At 38.7% G+C, this 20,016-nt stretch overlaps 1 protein-coding gene across 18 annotated transcripts in view; it reads left to right on the top strand.

Moving 5' to 3' along the window:
- MPP3 (MAGUK p55 scaffold protein 3) overlaps window positions 1-20,016 on the top strand; it is a 29,595-nt gene continuing 9,579 nt past the window's right edge. For 11 of the 18 annotated variants that reach the window (XM_066981787.1, XM_066981788.1, XM_048051824.2 and 8 more), the window contains exons 1-17: window positions 2-139; window positions 3,736-3,854; window positions 4,442-4,519; window positions 5,551-5,631; window positions 6,363-6,500; window positions 7,481-7,562; window positions 9,045-9,130; window positions 10,652-10,726; window positions 11,787-11,983; window positions 12,789-12,853; window positions 14,066-14,086; window positions 15,050-15,091; window positions 15,404-15,568; window positions 16,219-16,299; window positions 17,492-17,585; window positions 18,383-18,491; window positions 19,327-19,449. In XM_066981787.1, coding sequence (XP_066837888.1) covers window positions 28-139; window positions 3,736-3,854; window positions 4,442-4,519; window positions 5,551-5,631; window positions 6,363-6,500; window positions 7,481-7,562; window positions 9,045-9,130; window positions 10,652-10,726; window positions 11,787-11,983; window positions 12,789-12,853; window positions 14,066-14,086; window positions 15,050-15,091; window positions 15,404-15,568; window positions 16,219-16,299; window positions 17,492-17,585; window positions 18,383-18,491; window positions 19,327-19,449 — 1,668 coding nt within the window. In that variant the 5' untranslated portion in view covers window positions 2-27. Of the gene's footprint in view, window positions 140-227; window positions 713-2,642; window positions 2,748-3,735; window positions 3,855-4,441; window positions 4,520-5,550; window positions 5,632-6,362; window positions 6,501-7,480; window positions 7,563-9,044; window positions 9,131-10,651; window positions 10,727-11,786; window positions 11,984-12,788; window positions 12,854-14,065; window positions 14,087-15,049; window positions 15,092-15,403; window positions 15,569-16,218; window positions 16,300-17,491; window positions 17,586-18,382; window positions 18,492-19,147; window positions 19,237-19,326; window positions 19,451-20,016 lie in introns of those variants that run through there. The other 7 variants (XM_048051829.2, XM_048051830.2, XM_048051832.2 and 4 more) reach the window with 6 other exon arrangements.

A 20,016-nucleotide genomic window follows, 5' to 3' on the forward strand; every position in this document is an offset into this window, starting at 1 on the left:
GCGGCGCGTAACCGGCTCTAGGGGCGCATGAGCGAGGCTCGCAGCGGGCTGCAGGGAGGCGGGCACCGGGGAACCGCTCCGCCGGGGCGGGCAGGCAGCCAGCACCGCTCCGGGCCCGGGCTCGGGCCCGCAGCCGCAGGTAACGGTCGCCCGGCGGCAGCACCGCTCCCGGAGCGCCGCTCGGTGCCCGCTGAGGGGAGCGGGGCGGCGCCATTTTGGGGCCGGGCCGGGCTCTGACGCGGCCTCCGCTGCGCGGAGCCGCCGGGGTTCCTCGGGCGAGCTCCGCCTGAGGGGAGAGGGCTCGCAGCTAGTCCGCCGGAGCGCTGCGGGAGGCGGAGACGGGGTCCCAGAGCCCGTCGCAGAGCTCGGCTTCGTGGCCGAGGAAGCGGCTCCGGAGCCGCACCGCCGCAACCCCCCCCCCGTGGGTGTGCGGGAGCAGCCTCGCTCCGTGCCTGGGAGCCCCGGGGAGCGGTGCCGGGGCAGCCGGGCCGCCTGCCTGCCCTGGGGTTATCGCAGAGCCGCTGTGGAAGAGCCCCTGAGAGGGCTCCCCGCTTCTCTCAGCCGTCGGAGCAGTCCCTCCGCTAGCGCTGAGGCGGGCGAAGGGGCAGCTGAGAGGCTGGTTCGGCCAGCCCCTGACACTCGGTGGGCACAAAGGCAAGGTGAAGAGAAAATCCACGTCGTAGCCATCACCTATGAGCTTCTCAGTGTGCAGGTGCCTTTCCTGGCCTCATCATCACTAGGGTGATTTCTGGGAAGATGTTAAAATGTCACTGCTTTCGGAAATGGGCTCTTTTACCGCTGTGATATATCGGGGTTGTGGAAGCTTTATGAAGGCTTTGACCAATATACGTGGGTTACAGATGATTTATGTAGGCTGTGAACTGCAGTAGGTCTATTTTCTAAGGCAATGGGGGCATGACGAAGTATATTACATCTTTGTTTAATCGCTGACCCCATGTACAGCATCCATGTGTTTAGCCCTTTCCACATATCAACGGGCCTCTTCCTGGGCAAGGGAGGTGGCTCAAACGTTCTGTCTGAGGAACAGCTGGGCAAGGACACACATAAGAAATGAATTGTGGTGTAGAGTAGATAATTTTAGATGAAAAGGATACGTGAGCAGATTCATACTATACGGATGGAAGGGTAGATAAATGATTTTGAGCCCCCCTTGCAAAATGTCACGTGCCCGTGGCTGAATGTAGTACCTTGAAGCCAGCACTGAGTATTGACAGGAGGATGCCAGCGATGAATTATTGAACGTGAAATACTTCTCAGTCTTCTGAATGCTCAGTCTGAGCAACTGAGTCTAACGTGGATTTTACAGAGCATGGGAAAGGCCTCTATGGGAAGCCACCATTTTGACTGCTGTGCCTAACTCATCTAAGTCTAGTGCTCTTGAGTTTGCTGTCAGTTTTTTGAGATCTTAAAACATGTATTTTCCATATTGCCGGGTAGGATGCTGTTTGGCTAAGTGTCTGGAAAATAATTTGACTTACTTTGGTTTTGGTGCTAAGTAAGTTTGACTGCAGGAAGCATACATTCTCACAAAGGCAGAGTAGGCAATTAAAGTTCTCTTGATAATCAGAGAATATTTCAAATATGTGTCAAATTAAATGGAGTAGTAAATGAACCAGGGGGATTGAATGAATTGTGTATACATTTCTTCTGGCATGAAGTGGCAAGTAGAGGATGGAATTTGCATATTTCTTCAAAGCAATATGTAATAGAAATAGTCTTGAAAGTTAGTTAAATGAATGTTCAGCCTGTGTTACACACTGGGGTATGATCCATAAATCAGAATGAAATTTCATCTGTCTGTGAGCTCACCAGTTAGAGAACACACATAAAAGCACAATATATGTCCTTTATTGCATTCAGTAAAGAGTGAAGTATCCCTCTTTCTTTTTGTGTATGTGCTGTTACGGCTGTTTCTTTTTCTGCAAGCATGAGTTTGATTAATTTTATGAGCACGAACAAGATTTTAAATGCCAGGGAGGACACAAAATGTTCTATCTTGGACTATTGATTATAAGTGTAGATTCAATTTTGCAGTTCGAAATGAAATATTTCTGGAGTCATTTGCTCTCAAGAGAAATCCGCAATAAAAGCATCTAATGGAATTTTTTGTGCAAAGGAGTCAGCCTTATTTGTTGCAGCATCCTTAGTACCCATGACCAGGGCTGATGGAGTGACGCTCCCGCTGGCTTTAATGAGTTGCATCTAATCATAGCACGGTCTGCATTGGAATGCCAGAACATCTTCTCATGATGGCATCTTCCTGCATGCTCTGTCTATTCCTGGGCATATGGTGCTGATCAGTGCTTTTAGACATTCATTCTGTACTGTGCTTTTTCTTTTCTTTTTCAGAGAATTACTTAGGCCTTCTAAAACTTGAGAATAGAATAGGGAAGCATCTGTTCTCTTCAGCATCAACTCTATCCAAGATATTGTAAAGTTATTATATAACACAGTATCTTACATTCTTGCATGTTATTGCATATGTAGAAGAATAACCAAAGGACTCTGCCTGATTCAGGTTAAACCAAATGCTTAAAAGTTGTACTAGGAATTTACTAATTTTACATGATTTTCATTTTTCTCACGTGCTTGAGCTCAGATTTTATCTTTGCTCATTTCAGGACTGCCTCTGAATTGCAGTCCAGAAAGAAGAAACAATCGTGTTGATTTAAGTTGAACGTTTGTGTCTAAGAACAAAGCCATGCCAGTGCTTTCAGAAGACTCAGGTAACTAATCTGCATGCCTTCAACAGACTGGTGACTGAAAACTTGGTGTATGTTTTTCACGCAGGAAATGAATTCATGTTGCTGTTAAATAAAATAGCATTAAGACGGTTCAACTAGATTTCATGGGAGTTACATGAAAGAATATACAAAGACAGTCGAGTATAAAAGGCGGAATTGAATAAAGTTATTAAGATTTCAGGAAATACCTGGTTTCATAAGAATTCTTGAGCCCCTGAATGAGTGTATGCTAGTAACCAGGCTCCTATGGACAAACTTGGACCTCTCAGTATAACACAGGCTCCTATGCATGCTTGTTAAATATCACCCCTTACATTTCTGCTGCTTGCTGTGCCACCTGTTATTATATTTTTTAAAATCAGCCATGGTCCACCAGGAAAAAACTAATGTTTGTCTGCCTCTGTACACTGCAAAATTGGGATATTGACGGTTTAAGCACTTAGAAAACTAGCCACAAGCTTTGCTTTCAGCGCAGCACCAGGGCTTTTCTCCTCTGGTCAGACCTGACTTCCTAAAAGGTGCCTCAGAGGTAGAAATGGCAGGGTAACGCTTGTAAAAAAAAAAAAAAAGTTCCTTGGGAAGCAGAGCTGGTGGCTGTGCAACAAAGGAGGTGGCTCAGTCACCTTGCGAGTCTGCTGCGATGCTGTAATAACTCAGAGTTTGTTAGAGGGCCAGCTGTTACAGGAACAAAGGGAAATTACTTAAAGGGGAAAACTTCAAGAGTAATAGCTTTAAATAGTATATTGTAGTAGTATTTTTTGCCTTAATATATGTTGTATCTCAAGCTGTATTTACTGCTTAAGAAGGAAGCATTAAAAACGAGCGGAGGATAAGCACAAATCTATGTGCAAACTTAATAATAACCAAGATGGTACCCAAGTAAATGTAGTTGACATTTAAGTCTGTAATAGAAGGTCCTGTGAGACATGCCATCTATAAAAGTTCTGTTCTGTCTTGAATTTAAACTTAGGTTTACATGAAACTTTGGCTCTTTTGACATCTCAGCTAAGACCTGATTCAAATCATAAAGAGGAAATGGGATTCCTTAAGGATGTCTTCAGTGAAAAGAGTCTCAGCTACCTGATGAAGGTAAAAATTTACCAATTTACATTTTCCTTACAGGTTTATTTATTCTCTGTTCCCTTGATTTATCAACCATTTGCTTTGGCAAAGCTAACTTGTTATGGCATAGAACTCTGTTCTGACCAAAGCACGTATTTATTTGAGCACAAACATGAAGAACATTCAATGAAAATGGAGAAACTTTGTTCAAACAAAACCATTTCTGTCTGGTATTGGGTGGTCATGTTGAATTGTGTAATTGGAATCAGATTGGAAGTGCCATTCTTAGGGTTTAGTTGATGGTTAGATTGAGAACACTTTATAGGTTACTTGATGTGATTGGGTACTGCACGTGCGTTTTGGCAATAGCTAAAAAGCAGTGTGAAATGCCTTCATTTTTCTCTTATGCTGCTGAAGTCCTAACAGATCTTTTGGTTGTCTGTGAAACTAAGATTAGCAAAAAGAAAACTCAAAAACTCCTAGACAAAAAAATGACCTCAAGAGAGAATATTTTTCTGATGCTTGTCTCAGAAAAGTTATACATAAAATCTTCCATGTATATTTAGGAAGTTTTGTATCTCTCTGTGGTAATATACTCGAGTAATCTTTTTTAGATTCATGAAAAACTCCGTCATTATGAAAGGCAGAGTCCAACTCCTGTTTTACATAGTGCAGCGGGATTAGTTGAAGATGTGAGTAAAAATTCTTGTCTTCCTTTTTTTCCCCCCTTCTTCTTTAAGCCTACTCTTCTAACAAATGAAAGCAATTGTGCCCTATGCGTATGTAATTCTCTTCCCAGATTCTCTTGGAAGTCTATTAGAAAGTTTTACTAATAATTGATCAGAGAAAAAAAAAACTTCAAAAATATCAGGTCATTATATGTCCAGTGAAGACAGATGTAGACAGGTAGAGCAGAGGGTTGTTATTAATGGTCTTCCCAAGGGAGTGGCAGGAAGAAGCATTCAGTTCTTTTTGATGGTAGAGCATCCCACTTAGGAGTTCAGTTATAAGAACATAAATCCTTTACAGTCCAGGTTGCATTGCTGTTCACAGAGCAACCCTGTATCTTAGATTTGTTTGTAGTGTGCCACGTGCCTGAAAAAAATGAAAATCATGCTACCTTTAGACAGCTTTTTTAGAAGTAGTTTGTGCCTATTTCCTTCCACAGTATAGCAAAGGGCAAATTCCACCCTTTACAAAGCCAGGAGACACCACTGCCCCATCTGACCCTGCAGCATACCACCACTCCCCCCAGAGGTTTTGACACTGCTGCCTGTCAAAACTGTACAAAATAATCATCTAAATATCAGAAGAGAGAAGTTTTACACAGGACTACATGACTTCCCTATCTAGAATTCTTCACAGGGAAAGGAAATCTCTCCTGCTTCCCCTGCTTTTACCTTCCTCCTCCCTGCCCCTTCTCTATCCTCCTACCTAAGCAGCCTAGTGCAAAAATGCTTCCGTTGTTTCTCTCTTTTTTGTTTGTTTGTAAGGACTGGGACTCTAGGGTGCATTTTGGTATCCAGGCTTTGTAGGAGTACAGGGAAACTTCTGTTGTGTGATGCATGTAGATAATGCTGCCTGGTTATAGAAACAGTGTTAAACTGCTTTATCACAGCGTAAACACAAGAGTGTTGTTTCACATACCATTTGTGAATTCTGCATCGAGTGCCTAGAATTACGGACACCTTTTATTTTCAAGTTGCTCATTTTTATTTTAAAGGTAATAGAAGAATTGCAGACTGCACCAGTGAATAACGAAGAAAAAGAGCTTCTTCAGCTGTTGTCAACACCACATCTCAGGGTAAAAAAAATACACTGGAGACCTTAGTCGAATTCCTTTGCATAACTCCCAACAGTATTCTGTACAGGAAAAGTTATATTGGAGAGTTTGTAAGAGGAATCAAAAGCCTCCTACAGACTGTAGTTCTGTTCCACTGTGATTTCCTACAACAGGCTTTAGAATGTGAAGGGGATTGAGAAGACACAGTATTAATGCCTGGACTTACTTTATATATCGACATACACCACCATGTAATTTACACGGTGGATAAGATAATCACTGTAAGAGAGTCTCTGACTTTCCTCTTTTTCTGAAGTGTATAGACACAATGAGACAAGTGCAGAGGTGTGTAGACTAAATGAAAAGAGTAACTGACAGATAGGATTGAAAAGCGTGGGTTGGTCTGTGAGTGAGTTCCTTTGAAAGTCCAGGAGAAGGGAAAGGAGACACTTTGTATTCTTCCACCATGTATATTAGTGCTTTGACAGCTTCTTATTTCTTTTTATTAATGTAAAAAGAGCAGAGTTTAACACTAAATACAGGCCTTTTCAGTATTGTAGCCAGAAGACCAATAAGAAATCACTTATTTATGCTACAGGACTTCTGTGTAGGGTTTTCCCAAAGATAGCTTTTTGGGGTGTCGTTTTTTTTGTATATTTTTCTTGTTTTCAGTTTGCCATAATGTCTGAAACATGGGAACTGGAAAGCTGTGATACTCCATTACATTACTGTTTCTTACTTTCTCTAAACAGGCAATGCTTGTAGTACATGACACTGTAGCACAAAAGAACTTTGACCCAGTCCTTCCACCTCTTCCCGATAACTTTGACGATGATTTTGATGAAGAATCAGTGAAAATTGTTCGGCTAGTGAAAAATAAAGAACCCTTGGTACGTTTAAGATAATCCATGTCTAGTCATAAAATTCTGTAGTGCAAAAGAGTTATTGTAAGTACAGAGGAGGTAGGTGAAAGAGTCTGAAAAAAATTAGTGTTCTGAAGCTAGTAAAATAGCACGAGAAGAAAACTTTGGTAAACACACCCTCACAATTTTGTATGAGCTACTTTATAGATAAGTGTTCATACCTTAACTATGCAGGGAATACCTTAACTTTGCAGGGAATATGACCTCTGAGGAAGCAGTATATGTTGAAGTAATTATGCTTATTATACATATTAATTATTTTATTTTTGTATCTAACGTAAAACGAATACCTTCATTTACATGAATGTCAGTGATGTATGGTAGGAGTATGTGTGATAGCTGTATGTAAACAGAATATTGATATAATATTAATTTATACAAATGGAAGTGGAAGAATTGATTTCCTAAGAAAAAATAATTGCACTGGGGAAGAGATCTGCTAAAGTGCTTTTTGAAACTGTACATGACAGTAGGTAGTAGAAGAAAGCAGGGACTCGATTCCTGATTAAAGTTTTATATTGCCAGCAGAGCTCGGAAAAACAAACAAACGAAAAAACCCCTAATACTTGGCTTTCCTTGCTTTTATGCTTAAAAGGGATGACTCTATTGTATAAAGATTCAGAAGACACACAGAGAAAGCTCGCTGCAAGGTGTTGCTTTGCACACTTGAGTGACTGATCATGACTATAATGTGTAGGTGTGTGGTAAACACTGGGCATAGTGGTCAGAAAAAGAGGGTGCACACATCTTCCTGCAATCATTTGAGATGGGCTCTAGCAAAAATTGAATAGTGGTGAAAATTGTCAAGGAGGAAGACAAAATCTATAATGGAAATGAATTCCAATTTAGAAGACGTACTAGCTTACACGTTATTTTGTTGCTTAGTGTATCCTAAGGAAATTTCTTATGATGGTTTCTTTTTTTGGGGGGGTTATGTTTTATTTCAGGGAGCTACCATCAGAAGAGATGAGCATACAGGGGCTGTGATTGTAGCAAGGATCATGAGAGGTGGTGCAGCTGATCGCAGTGGTAAATTTCTGAAGAAAGGGGGATTTAAAATAGCATTTGTAAACTGTTTAAAAATTCCTAGAATTATGCACACACACATGCACTATATACACATACCTAGAGCAGTAACTTCTAGCTAAATCTGATGGTGTTTATTTAAATATATGTAGACTGTTTTGTTAAAAAGATACAACTTGCCTAACTCTCCGTAGGCAACTGTTAGATGTCAAGTCTGAACTACTATGTGGGCTCTCTGTGTAGTCAGTGGAGAGAGATGGACGTTGCTGGAGAATGAATCATCCCAACAAGCCTTGGAATGGGTTTCCACTGCTGGAATTGCCTTTCTTTCCCATTGACTGTAAGGGGAGCCTACGTGGTAAGCTCACTTGACAACTGAATTTCAGGTGTCTAATGGCAGGAGAGGCTTCCCTGCATAGGCTTCAGCATGCTTTCAGATTCTACAGGGTTAATTCATGCAAAGTTTGACCTTTTGTTTTCTAGAAGGTGCTCATCCAGACTTTATTAAATTAAACTGAATTGGCCTTATATGTGATTTATAGAATCCAAGCCTCATGCACTTCTTTAATATACAGGTAATGCAATCCCTAAATTAATGAATTACTGTGATGAAAAAATATTAGCTAATTACAGCGTTTTTCGTGACTGTTACCATTTCTCATATTAGCATAATCTGATAAATGTAATGTGAAATAACTAGAGTGTGTTCTTAGCATTTCCGTATTTCATCAGTAATCTATTATTTTAATTAGATACATTTTTGTCTAAAAGAGCCACTAGGAAAAATACCAACAGAGATGGGAGAGGTAGGTTTAAGCCTTAGAAGAAAGGGAAGAAAAGAGAGATTTTTTTTTTTACTTTTAATCTTACATCTTGGTATGCTTGGTGTTTTCAATGTGTCATGAGTTGTTTTCTGTTTGCTTTTCTGACAAAGTCTTAAGTCTCTAAGTAGTAGTTATACTGTATACAAATGCAATATTTCTTACTTTCCTGGGTAAACAAACCTAAAACTCATACAGGCCTTTTCATGGCTTGTGTGTTTGTTTTTTGTTTTTTGTTTTTTTTTAAAGTCCAACAGTCTTTCAGGGACCAGGTGGTGTTGATTTGTCAGTTGACAGCCATGTTATTCCTGCCTTTGTAGTCGGCAGCTTGTCTCCTAACCTTACAGGATGTGATCATTCTTAGGAAACTATTCCTGTTTTGCGTTCTTAGTGCTGATTCAAATATAAAGACAGTGATTTTTCCGAAGTGTCTCGCCACATGTGCTCTGACTCCACATTGGTCTCATATGTGACTGTGGTGTGTCAAAAAAAATGCCATGTGGATGAAGAGCACATTGCCAACAGAAGTGCTTGGCTGTAGTAGGAAATCTACTAAGCTGGGGGGGGGGAAGAAAGGGAGTTACGTGCTATTAACATAGGTCAGACATCAGAGGAGTGGTGCTTTCCAGTCTGTAGACTTACTTTAATTTATTTGTCTTTTCAGGTCTTGTCCATGTTGGAGATGAACTGAGAGAAGTCAATGGTATTGCTGTGCTTCACAAACGACCAGAAGAAATAAGTCAGATTTTGGTCTGCACTGATTTTTGTTTCAAGATCTTTTCTATTGGGTGATCTAGTAAATACAATAGATGATGAGATATAACCATGAGTTTAAGATGTATGTATAGAGCTAAAAGATGGAATCCCTGCTTGTCTTTGCAATAAGAGTTGTTCTTCTCACCGTGGATTATTTAGTCCTCTTCTTTTGACTTCAGAAACTTCCATGGAACTGAATCGGTACCAAGTAAGATACAAATATAAAGTTACATGTTGCTTTGTCAAGAAAGTCCCCTTCATGCTTTGTTTATGACAAGCAAATTGCAAATTAAAAGTGTGTTCCTAATACAGAAGCAGTTTATTCATAATATGGTATGTTGGGAACCAGAAGGAAGTCAGCTGTGTGTCCGTTACAGCTGCCAGTCTGTTCCATATTACCAGATTTCTTGAGGCATTGCCAAATTTGTGCTTCAAGCTTCTCTAACCCACAAATACTGATAGCTCTTTCTAAACCTCCACATCTGTGGTCAGCCTGTTGTGTTGCAGAAAGTGTCATAGCTCTTACTCGTCTCTGACTCCCCTCTTGTGGCTTGGTTCCCCCTTGTCTTGCTGTCGAGTGGGGTTAGTGACGCAGTAAGAAGAAAAGCAGCCCTAAGAGACACAAGTATCTGTCATCGGTTCCATCACCTGATTTTAATTTTGATCCAAATTATACTGAATATGGAGAATGACCCCTTTTAAATTAGGGGAGGGAAATCAAACCCATCCTGTGCCATAATGTATAAAGTTTATTTGTGGGGACCCTGGGATGGTATTCATCTGTCATGTTTTAAATGCCTGCAATGTAATTGTTTCCTTTTCATGGTTTATTTCTGAGGAAGAACCACAAATGTTTATCCAAGCTGATTGTAGCTTTTTAATCTGTACAGAACAACAGGCTTCTCTGGGACACAGTTCATCTCATACAAAGGAATGCATCTAAAAATAGATTAGATAAACCTATTGTAAATTTCCAAGCACCTAGAAGCACTTTTAAATTTACTGTAGCAAATAAGTGAAATTTGTTAGCAGAAATGCTTAGAATGAATGTAGATGTCTATATTTGCACCCTAACCAGTTAGCAAGAAGAGCTGCTATCTGGGAAAACAACAATATTTTTAAATGGAGCACGTCAAAAATGTTTAGGCTGCAGAAGCTTAAGTTAGTATCAAACTTAAAGCCACAGAAGTTTTTCATGACGTATGAACTGTAATCCAGAAATTAATTTGGTTGCTGAAAGGAAATAAGGGAATTTTAATGCACATTTTACTACGTTCTAGCTAAGGAGTTACTGTTGGTGTGTGTCTCCAATAGGGAAGACGCTGTTTTGGAAGATTCCTGGAACATCATGATAGTCTCTGTAATGAAGTTAAATAGTGGGTTAGCTTTGCCTGTTAAAGTTCTGAGAAGAATAGAAAGGCACTTACTCCTAAATTGGAAATTGAATGGTTTGCATTGTGTCCTTATTGTGCTTTCAAAATTAAAAATAAAAATAAATGTTTCTCATTTTCTCAGGCTCAGTCTCAGGGATCAATAACATTAAAAATAATTCCAGCCGTCAAAGAAGAAGATCGTCTAAAAGACAGCAAGGTACGCAACTTGATGAAATACTGAAGCACAGTTTTCATACTTGCATTTACAGGGATGCTAGTATTTTCTAAGATTCCTGCTGATTCAGAGAGGGGCAGCACAGAATTAGACCCATAATCTAACTAAAAAGATAGTAGGGCACTTTCTTGACGTAAAAGATAGTGCCAACTTGTTCAGTATAATTACTTAGATGACTTCTGTCTTTATCTTGGCACATGCTCATTCATAGCATTTCTGAAATCTACCCCCTTGGTTTGGTTCACGTAATTAAAGCCACTGTTCATGTCAGTCTCCTCTTACCACGTCCGCTCTTATCTGTCTGTTATCTCTGGGCATTTTGCCACTCACTTGAGTTAAAACAGATCTACCCATGAGCAGAGCTGCATTCATCATCTGACCACGTTAGGCCATTGCAAACTTCAGCACACCTCTCTGAGTGCTTCATTTGGCCTCCTTGATCAGCAACGATGTAGTGTTCAACTCGTCCCTTCCAGGATTCCTCTTTCAACCTCTGTTGCTCCTTCCCTGCTCTCAGTTGATGATTTTTTCCTTGAAGTGTCTCAAATTACTTTTAAAAGTGGTTCTGCTTTGATGTGTTAAGTAGTGGCAAGATGCAAATCAAAAGATGAATAGTAGATTTTGATGCATTAAGGGAAGAACGTTCTAAAGACAGCCTTTATAATAAGGCTACTTTGCCTTGAATCCCTCTTTACTGTTTTCTCTCTCCCCTTAATTTTTTCCTGTTTGTTGCGTTTGTACTTGTGTAGACTGTGAAATGTGCTTACTTGGGACTTTGACTCTTGAGTCTCATGTTCCACGGTGCCAATACATAATGACTGGGTAGATGCTTGAAAGTTAGTTTATTTTTTTGCATAGGCGAGTAAGTCAAAATACAGGTGCAGGTTGCTAGGATTCAGTATTTTTGAGTAGCACAAGGCATAAAGGAGAGATTGAGAGCGTATAGTTTTCTAGTTGAGGATGTGCTAGGAGAGTGCCTTCTAACAGTAGTTTGAAATTCCAAATAGGACAAGAAGAAAGGATATGTTACTTTCTTTTGAAGGTGTTTATGAGGGCCCTTTTCTGCTATAATCCCAAAGAAGACAGAGCCATTCCCTGCCAAGAGGCTGGTCTGCCGTTTAAGAGACGACACATCCTAGAAGTTGTAAGCCAAGATGATCCTACGTGGTGGCAAGCAAAGCGTGTTGGAGACACCAACCTCAGAGCAGGCTTGATCCCCTCAAAGCAGTTCCAAGAAAGGTTTGTCAGTGAACATTACAAGCTTTTTTTTTTTTGCCTTATTTTTCTTTAACTAACCATATGGTGTCACACATTTTTATGTTGCTTTTGTTCACAGGAAATGAAGGGCAGGATCATTCTAGGGTGAATAGCAGATGCTTAGAGGAAAGTGCTAGAAGGCTCCATCTTCTCCAATTATATAATAAACTTCCTAGCGTTTTTTTTTTTTAGATAGTTTGTAACTGGCTTATGCTTTGTAGCATGAGGACAGAAGCACTTGCTAAACAAACATGTTAGAAATGAAACGTGGAATATCAGTCTCTTGAGCCTCTTGCCTAATAGAGACACTGTATTTTGCAAACTTGTACTTCCATAGTATGAGGAAAACTAACAATTCTGAATTTATGCATTAAATTGTTTTTGTTTGCTTGTTTTTATAAAAAAAAAAGATTGTATCTGGTATTTCATCTGACTCCTAAGAGTGTCTTTAGCTTAGACTCAGATATCTGCAGCTAGAAGCTTTCTCTGTTTTCACAGCAGGATACATGTAGCTTCTAAAGAAATAACATACCCAATGTCTTATATTTACAGTAGTAGGGGATTTACAGATTTAAGAAGGAATCTGATTTTGGCCTCTGGTCTTATTATATGATTTACTCCAAATTGCTGGTTGTATCTTCTCTGGACTGTACATGTTGAATCAGAGACATTTTTTTTCCAAGGAGAAGTGCCATTTTGTTCTTTATTTTCAGTGCTGTATGTATAACATATAAGCTCTTTATAATTCTGAACTTAAATGGCTAAATTGTAATTATTTTCTATTTAGACGACTGACTTACAGAAGAGCTATAGGCACTCAGCAGAATCCCAAAATTGTGAAGAAGCCATTATGTAAGTCTGTTCTGTTCCTTAGTGATGTCTTAGTTGATGCTGACTTGGCAGTAACTTTTTCTGATTTCAATAATGATGTTTTTGAATATGTTTTGTGTAATCTGTCACTGATTGATTTGCATGAATATAAGCTGCCACATGGGAGGATTTAGATTTGAGCTTTATTCAGTGCTGGTGGTGCCTGGTGTTTTAAAAAATGGTCATGGCCAACTGTCTCTTTCTGCTCTAGAACATGAGTCTGTAAACGTTTTTTTAAGTGCTGTAAAATTTGTTAGTGTTCACATCTTTCCACAGTTTGAAACTTGAAAGCTGCAAAAATAACCCAGTGCACACTTAAAATTCATACGTTAGTATGTGAAATGACTGAGCTCGTATGGAAATAAACTGGGGCTTTAAGGAGGATAAAAACCATTTGAGCTGTCAATACCATCTGTGTTTCAGGCTACAGGAAGAGTTCAGCTTTACTGGTCCATTTCTTAGCGTTACAGAGATGGTCTTAGGCTTTAAAAGGATTCTTGTTTACAGCTCTGAAGCCTCTGTCAGTGAATTATTCACACAAAACCTGCCACTTGTGATGAAATTGATAGTGATGAAAGGCAGGAAGCATTCTGTATTATCCCAGAATACAATGTTACTGTTGCTCTTAAGGTACTTCAGCCCAGCTATTACTGATACCTGGGAGAGCCATGTGATTGTGTGAAACCCAACTTCGTGCTAGGAGTGCCACCCTCACGTAGATTAGGAATCTGGAAAGTGTCCCTCTTCAATGACAGAAGCCAGCTTCTGACCCATGATGCTGATATATCTCATGAAGAAATACTCTTACGCTAGGATGCTGAGTGAAGATGCTCAGCGTAATGATAACATAGCATTATTCATTCGATTGAAGCTTTTCAGTATTAGTTTCCATTACATTCAATGTTAGGAGGCATGTAATGAGGATTGTTACTTAGGCAGACATTTTTGAGGCAATTAAGCAGGTAAATGGTTTTAATACTAAATTATTTTTTTTACTGCTAAATTTTAGCATAAGGGTCTTTGATCACTTGGTAAGGATATATTACTGCATGTTGTTTTGTTTTTTTTTTTGAGATATAAAAACCTGATAAACAAATCAGACCAGAAAAACCTTCCTTACCATGCCCTCTAATTCTACACAATTATATGTCAGCCTTTTAATCATATCAACTCTATCTTTCATGCTAACTGCAGATGATCAGTCTTCTGATAAAGGTGGGTACTCTCCTAACTAATTTTCTCTCTGAATGTAAACAAGCAATTCATTTTCTAAAATGTTTGGTAAACCCCCAAGCAAAGGGAGTAGTAGATATAGCTTGTTTGTACAGCGGTTTCTTGCTTACGTGTTACTTAAACTAATTTAATTTGGATTGCTTTAGGTAATCCAAAGCTGGTTGTCCTCATTTGGGAATTATGAGCACTCAGTATTGATCTTAGGATTTCAGTATAGTGTTTTGCAGCTAAGTATCATGCTTTCATTTTTCATAATTTAGGGGCCTTGGAGGTAGTAGGGTTGGGAGGCATTATTATTATATTTTTTTTAACCTAAACATGCATATATTTATTATTATTTTTTGTGTTGGCACGTGTATGATAAAAAGCATGGTATCTTTGCCATTTTAGTAAAGAATAACTCAGTGATAATTTAACTTAATCAAAATGAAGACATTTAGAGAAGTTATTTTGGTCATCTCTGATTACCCTTCTTCAAGTCCAAATATCTTTGAAAAAGTCAGAAGAAGCAATGTAATTGTATCCACTTATAAATTCGTTCATTAAAATAGAGCTGTGTTTGTGGAATCTTCTTGTTCTACTTAGCCTGAAAAATACACTTTTTAACAGCAGCACTGATCAAACGTAATAAAAGCTGAAGGGTATAAATTCTGGAGACCATAAATACCGAGACATACAATAGTATTGTGCAATATTGACATAGAGGTGGTTGTTGTTGTTTTTAATAGAAAATACTAGGTAAGGCAAATACTTTTTTTGTGTGTGTGTGTGGGTGTGTCATTCATATTTGTGTTAGAAAACAGTGTATGCATATAATGCCGGATATAAATTTTTTCCTTTACTCACCGACCAGTCAGATGCATACAGAATGCACTGTTTAAGATATCTCCTTCCTCTTCTTTCTCCTCCTCTTCCCTGTGCCCTCCCCACCTTCTTTCGTTGCAGAGGACTGTGACTGTGAAGGATATTTCAATGGACATTACATAGGTGAGAAACCAAAATCCCCTTCCTCTTCTGTGTAAGAAAAAACCCCAAACAATTAAAAAGAAAAATTAGTTAATTCTACATACATAAACATTTCATAAACTAGATTGTTTTTGTGTGAAGGTGCTTGGTTTTCTACCTGATACACAGATTTGTCATGGATGAGATTAGCATAGGTGCAGTGATTTGATCTTAAAAAAAAAAACCTGTGAGACTAACTCATATTCAAAGACAGTAGCTACTAACTGAACAAGCTAGGAAGTTTAGATAAATGAAGACATGGCTTTAGTGTTTCTTATGTTTTTTCCTCTCCAGCTGGCTTACGCAGGAGCTTTAGATTAAGTCGTAAAGAGAAGGAGAACAACCTGAATGACACAAAGCAAGCAGATCAGGCAGATGCAGCAGAGTTCCTAACGTACGAAGAAGTCACAAAATATCAGCAGCAGCCTGGCGATCAACGGAGGCTGGTTGTTTTGATTGGTAAGATACAGAATTGGTTCAAATTTTTAATATACCTCCTTCTTCCCATTTTTACGCCTACTTCAAGAGATTTTAATTTTTTATAGTTTTTTTAAAGATATCTATTTTTGGGTCAGTATTTGTTATTGCCTCTTAGGTGACAATCCTTTAAAACACACAAACAAAAAAAACCTCACCAAATCCTTCAAGAAATAATGACACAAGACTGTAATTTTTCTGATTCACTTTCAGTGTTGGGGTCTGCTTCTCACTCAAACATGCAAACTTATGCTGTCAGAACAATGATGAAAAGGTGGATGTTAGAGAGAATTACCTATCAAAATTTTGCATGTAATTGTAGTTCAGTGTGCTTAACAGCTTTTTGCTTAGCCAGTTTCCTGAAGAAAATCAAGCGTATCACATAACACTGACTGCTAGTACTACAGATTTTCTGATTTACCGCCTGACAAACGTTTGTCCAAAAGCTGTCAAGGATTCAATTTGTTCCTGATAATATTCTTCAAAGTAAAATGTGGCAGGTCATGATGTCTCTCATGGACAAGTTTCTTCAAGAACACTCCTGTATTAGATTGTTTGTGTAAAACAGAATTTATTCTTTTTACAGTATTTCATTCCCCACAAAAATCTGTAAGTCATTTCTATTTTATTAGGTTGCTTGGGGGCCAAATTAAACGAGCTCAAGCAGAAGGTTGTGTCGGAGAACCCACAGGAGTATGGTGTTGCAGTTCCACGTGAGTAAAATTTACTGACGTTTGTGTGTTGCCACTTTATCCCATAAATTCTGTTTAATAGTGTAGCACTCGTTGCATTGATGAATGGTAATTTGTATTTCAGTTGTTGATTATATGCATATTTCATAAGTAGTTGAAATTATTTCCTCATTGTAATAAACCATGCTTGCCTTTAATAGCTGAGTAGATGACTATATAACTCGATGCATATGCAGTCTGGAATTTTGTCAACTCAGTTGTTTTCTTAACTGTATTTTTCCAAATGAATAGATTGCATTTTTCTCAAGGCACATTTAAAAAAAAAAAAAAGAGAAATTGAATACAGAAACTAAAAATAAGATTGTAAGCTGCAAAAAAGGAACTTATGTGGAAAAGCTAATATCTTAAGATTCAGCCAAAACGATGCAGTATTCAGTATATTTGTTTAAAAGAGGATGATTTTTCTTCAAAATATTATAAACTGCATTTAAAGAGAATAAAATAGAGCAATTAATATGTGCACAAGAAAAAAAGTCAAAATTTCTACAAGGTTTTGAATTGTTTATTACTGTATCTAGTCTGTTCATACAAGCCAGTTGCAGTGATAGAGGAACAAGACGCTTTTGAAATCAAAAAAAATGACATTGAGGGCATTGTTGATAAAGGACTGTTAGGCAGGTGTTCAATCAGCTAGCAGTAGAACTTGCATGAGTAATTTTTACTTGAATCTAAACGTGCACACAGAAAAGGCCAGACATTACTTCCATGGCAGGTATAGATTTGTAGAATGACCACCAAAGCTTCTCCTACGTTAATATCAAATATTAAATGAAACAATGTTGAAAGCAAGGGATGTACATAATTGTGTAAGTTTCACGGGAGTGTGGGAATGGTGCTGACAGTAAAAGAAGCATTCTGAGCCTGCTGCTGACAGATCAAGCTGCTCTTCTCCTGCATTAGCAGGGAATCAACTGAGCTGTAGCAGGAAGGCTTAAAGGAAACAGTTCAATTGAAAGAACGTCAGGGAAAGGTAGAGATGAAATAATAAAGGTAAAGCAAAAGTGGTCCACCTATAATGATTTTCTACTGAATGTATCATTCTTGGTCTACAAACTAGTAATATTACAGTTTTGGTCTTAATATAAATTCAAGGAATGTAAATGGGTAGGAAAATCTGACTTGTCTCCTGTGTTTCGCTTCCTCTCTCTTCTAGATACAACCAGGTCAAAGAAAAGTCATGAGAAGGAGGGGGTAGAATACAATTTTGTCTCTAAGCAATCATTTGAGACAGATGTGCAGCAAAATAAGTGAGTTAATTTTAAAATACTGACATAATTAGCAATATTTTAAAAACATGTTCAATTACATTTCATGTAATACGAATACCAAAATCAGGTGTAAAATTGGAGAAGCTGTTTGAGAAGGGTTCCACTTTCCAGTAAAGGTTTTTACTCGGTTTGGACTGTTAGTGTGAACCCAGAAATCTAATAAGAGACGATTTAGAAGCAACATAGGAGTGGTAGGAAGACCAAAAGTTAGAATTTAAGCCTGCGTATCATAAGTAGTATGATTGGTCAGAACTGAATCTAGTGAAAGTAACAGATAATTAGTTGGTCCTACTTTATCCTCTGTTTAATGTGAAGGATAACATTGAGGAATTTTATCTGTAATTCCACTTTAAAGTGAGTTGTAGACTAAATCTGTGCATGTAAAGGACTTTCTGGAAAATGAATTATGTTTCCTAGAAATGCAGATTTTGGCTAGTATCCCAGAAGAATCTAAGTCCGTTTTCTTGCTGGCCTTGCTCTATTTAATGTTGAGAAACAACTTTTCTTCTGTTTGGCTTGAACATCAGACAACTGAATTAATGCAGCTTCTTCCCATGCTGTCAGTAGCGCTGATTCACTATTAGTGATATGTGAAGAAGACACTTGCTACTAAGCAACCAGAAGGAAAAAAATAATTGGAAAAAGAAATGCTTTTTTTCCTGACTTCCCTCCTCCTCTGTATTTGACTACTGTGACTTTGGGAAACAACTATCAAATGATGAAAGTTAAATATTCTTTCTGGACTGTATTTTAAAAAAAATAAATTAACTTTTTAGATTTGTGGAACATGGAGAATACAAAGAAAATCTGTATGGCACAAGTCTTGAGGCAATCCGGTCTGTGATGGCCAAAAAGAAGGTTTGTTTGGTGGATGTGGTACCTGAAGTAAGTTCTGCGGCTTATTTTAAGGAAAGCAAATATTTCTTACTAGGCTGCCAGCCTAAGTAACGAATGTTGTTCACTGTTTGTGGCTACTTGCTCTGCAGAGAGCGATGATGATCTTGGAGCGTGTGTTTCTGACAGGTGGCCTGGCTGCTAGCTGAGCAGAATAGGGCTCATCAGAAAGCAACGAACTGTGTACAGTTACTAGATGTCTAGATGATACAGCTCACTATGGGGTTTTATCTTGCTGTAGAAGTGCACATTGCTGTCCTAGCCTGCTGAAGTCCCAGTCCATGTTTACAGCATGGATGATTTTTTTTCTCTTCTTGTTCCTTCTTATTACTACTGAAAGACTGCTAGAGTTGTAACCAGTATACATACCAAGGTATAGCATGCTAATCTGTCTTTGAAATTTTGACGCAGATCCTGCAACAGGTCAGGAAAAGACTTCTAATAGTACCTCAGATAAATTCCAGGTTTAAAATAAGTGTTTGGCCTTCTACAAGAAGCAAACAGTAACTTGTCTGTCAAAGCAATTTTTTGTCCTTTTCTCAATGTTTATGGCTAGTCTTTGTTTCGGGAATTGCAGAGCAAAGCAAGGTGTGTGTGCAGTAAGACTGTGCTCCAGGAAGCATACATATTCTTTTAATACCTTACAGGGCACTGACATTAATTTTTCTCTTGAAGAGCAAGAGGTTATAGTGGTCAGACGTATACTGCACAGGACTTAATGTCACAGTGTGTACAGGTGAAATTGCTGAACCCAGCTTGAGCAGATCATTTGCATTCTATGCAGCAATAAATACAATATGGATTGACAAAAAATATCTGTTCACAGGCAGTGAAACACTTGAGGACTGCTGAATTTAAGCCTTATGTTATCTTCGTTAAGCCTCTCGTTCCAGAAAAGAAAAAAAATGTCCTCAAATCTCCAGTGTCAGAAGAAATCTCAACACCCTTCGTAAGTATTCTAACTTTACCTTTCAAATATGAAAGAGGTATTTGGGCTATTGTATGGAAGAGCACCTCTTCCATGACAGTGAGCATCATAGTTAGGCACGAAGTGGGTCCTATGGACATCCAGCCTGTCAGACGGAACTTTAAAATGAGGTTTTGGACTCCCCTAAAACTTGACTACATAAGTAATGAGAGCACATAAATTAATAAGAGCACATCTTACATGTGGAGCTGTGTGTATCACTGAAGGGTGCACCCTGGGAAGATGCTACTGAATTCAGATAAACTACTTTTCAACTTTAGAAGAGTACCATTTCCAGATGTTAGGTTAGGCAGCACTTCTAATTTTGTAAAATGTTGTGTTAGTGTCTTACTTCCCTCTTGTAACATGTTTCTTCCCCCTCCCTAACACGTCTTGAAGTTTTGAAACAGCCTGCCAAATTCCAGCTGTGGCATATGTCTCCATAATCTCCGTTGTAAGATTTTACATACCCTTTCCTAGTGGTAGCAGCTCATTTGATTTCTTTCAAAGTAATGATTTAGTGTGCTAGTATACTTAAAATGCTTATAA

This window comes from Anser cygnoides, chromosome 22 (assembly GCF_040182565.1).
Source record: "Anser cygnoides isolate HZ-2024a breed goose chromosome 22, Taihu_goose_T2T_genome, whole genome shotgun sequence".
Lineage (NCBI taxonomy): Eukaryota > Metazoa > Chordata > Aves > Anseriformes > Anatidae > Anser > Anser cygnoides.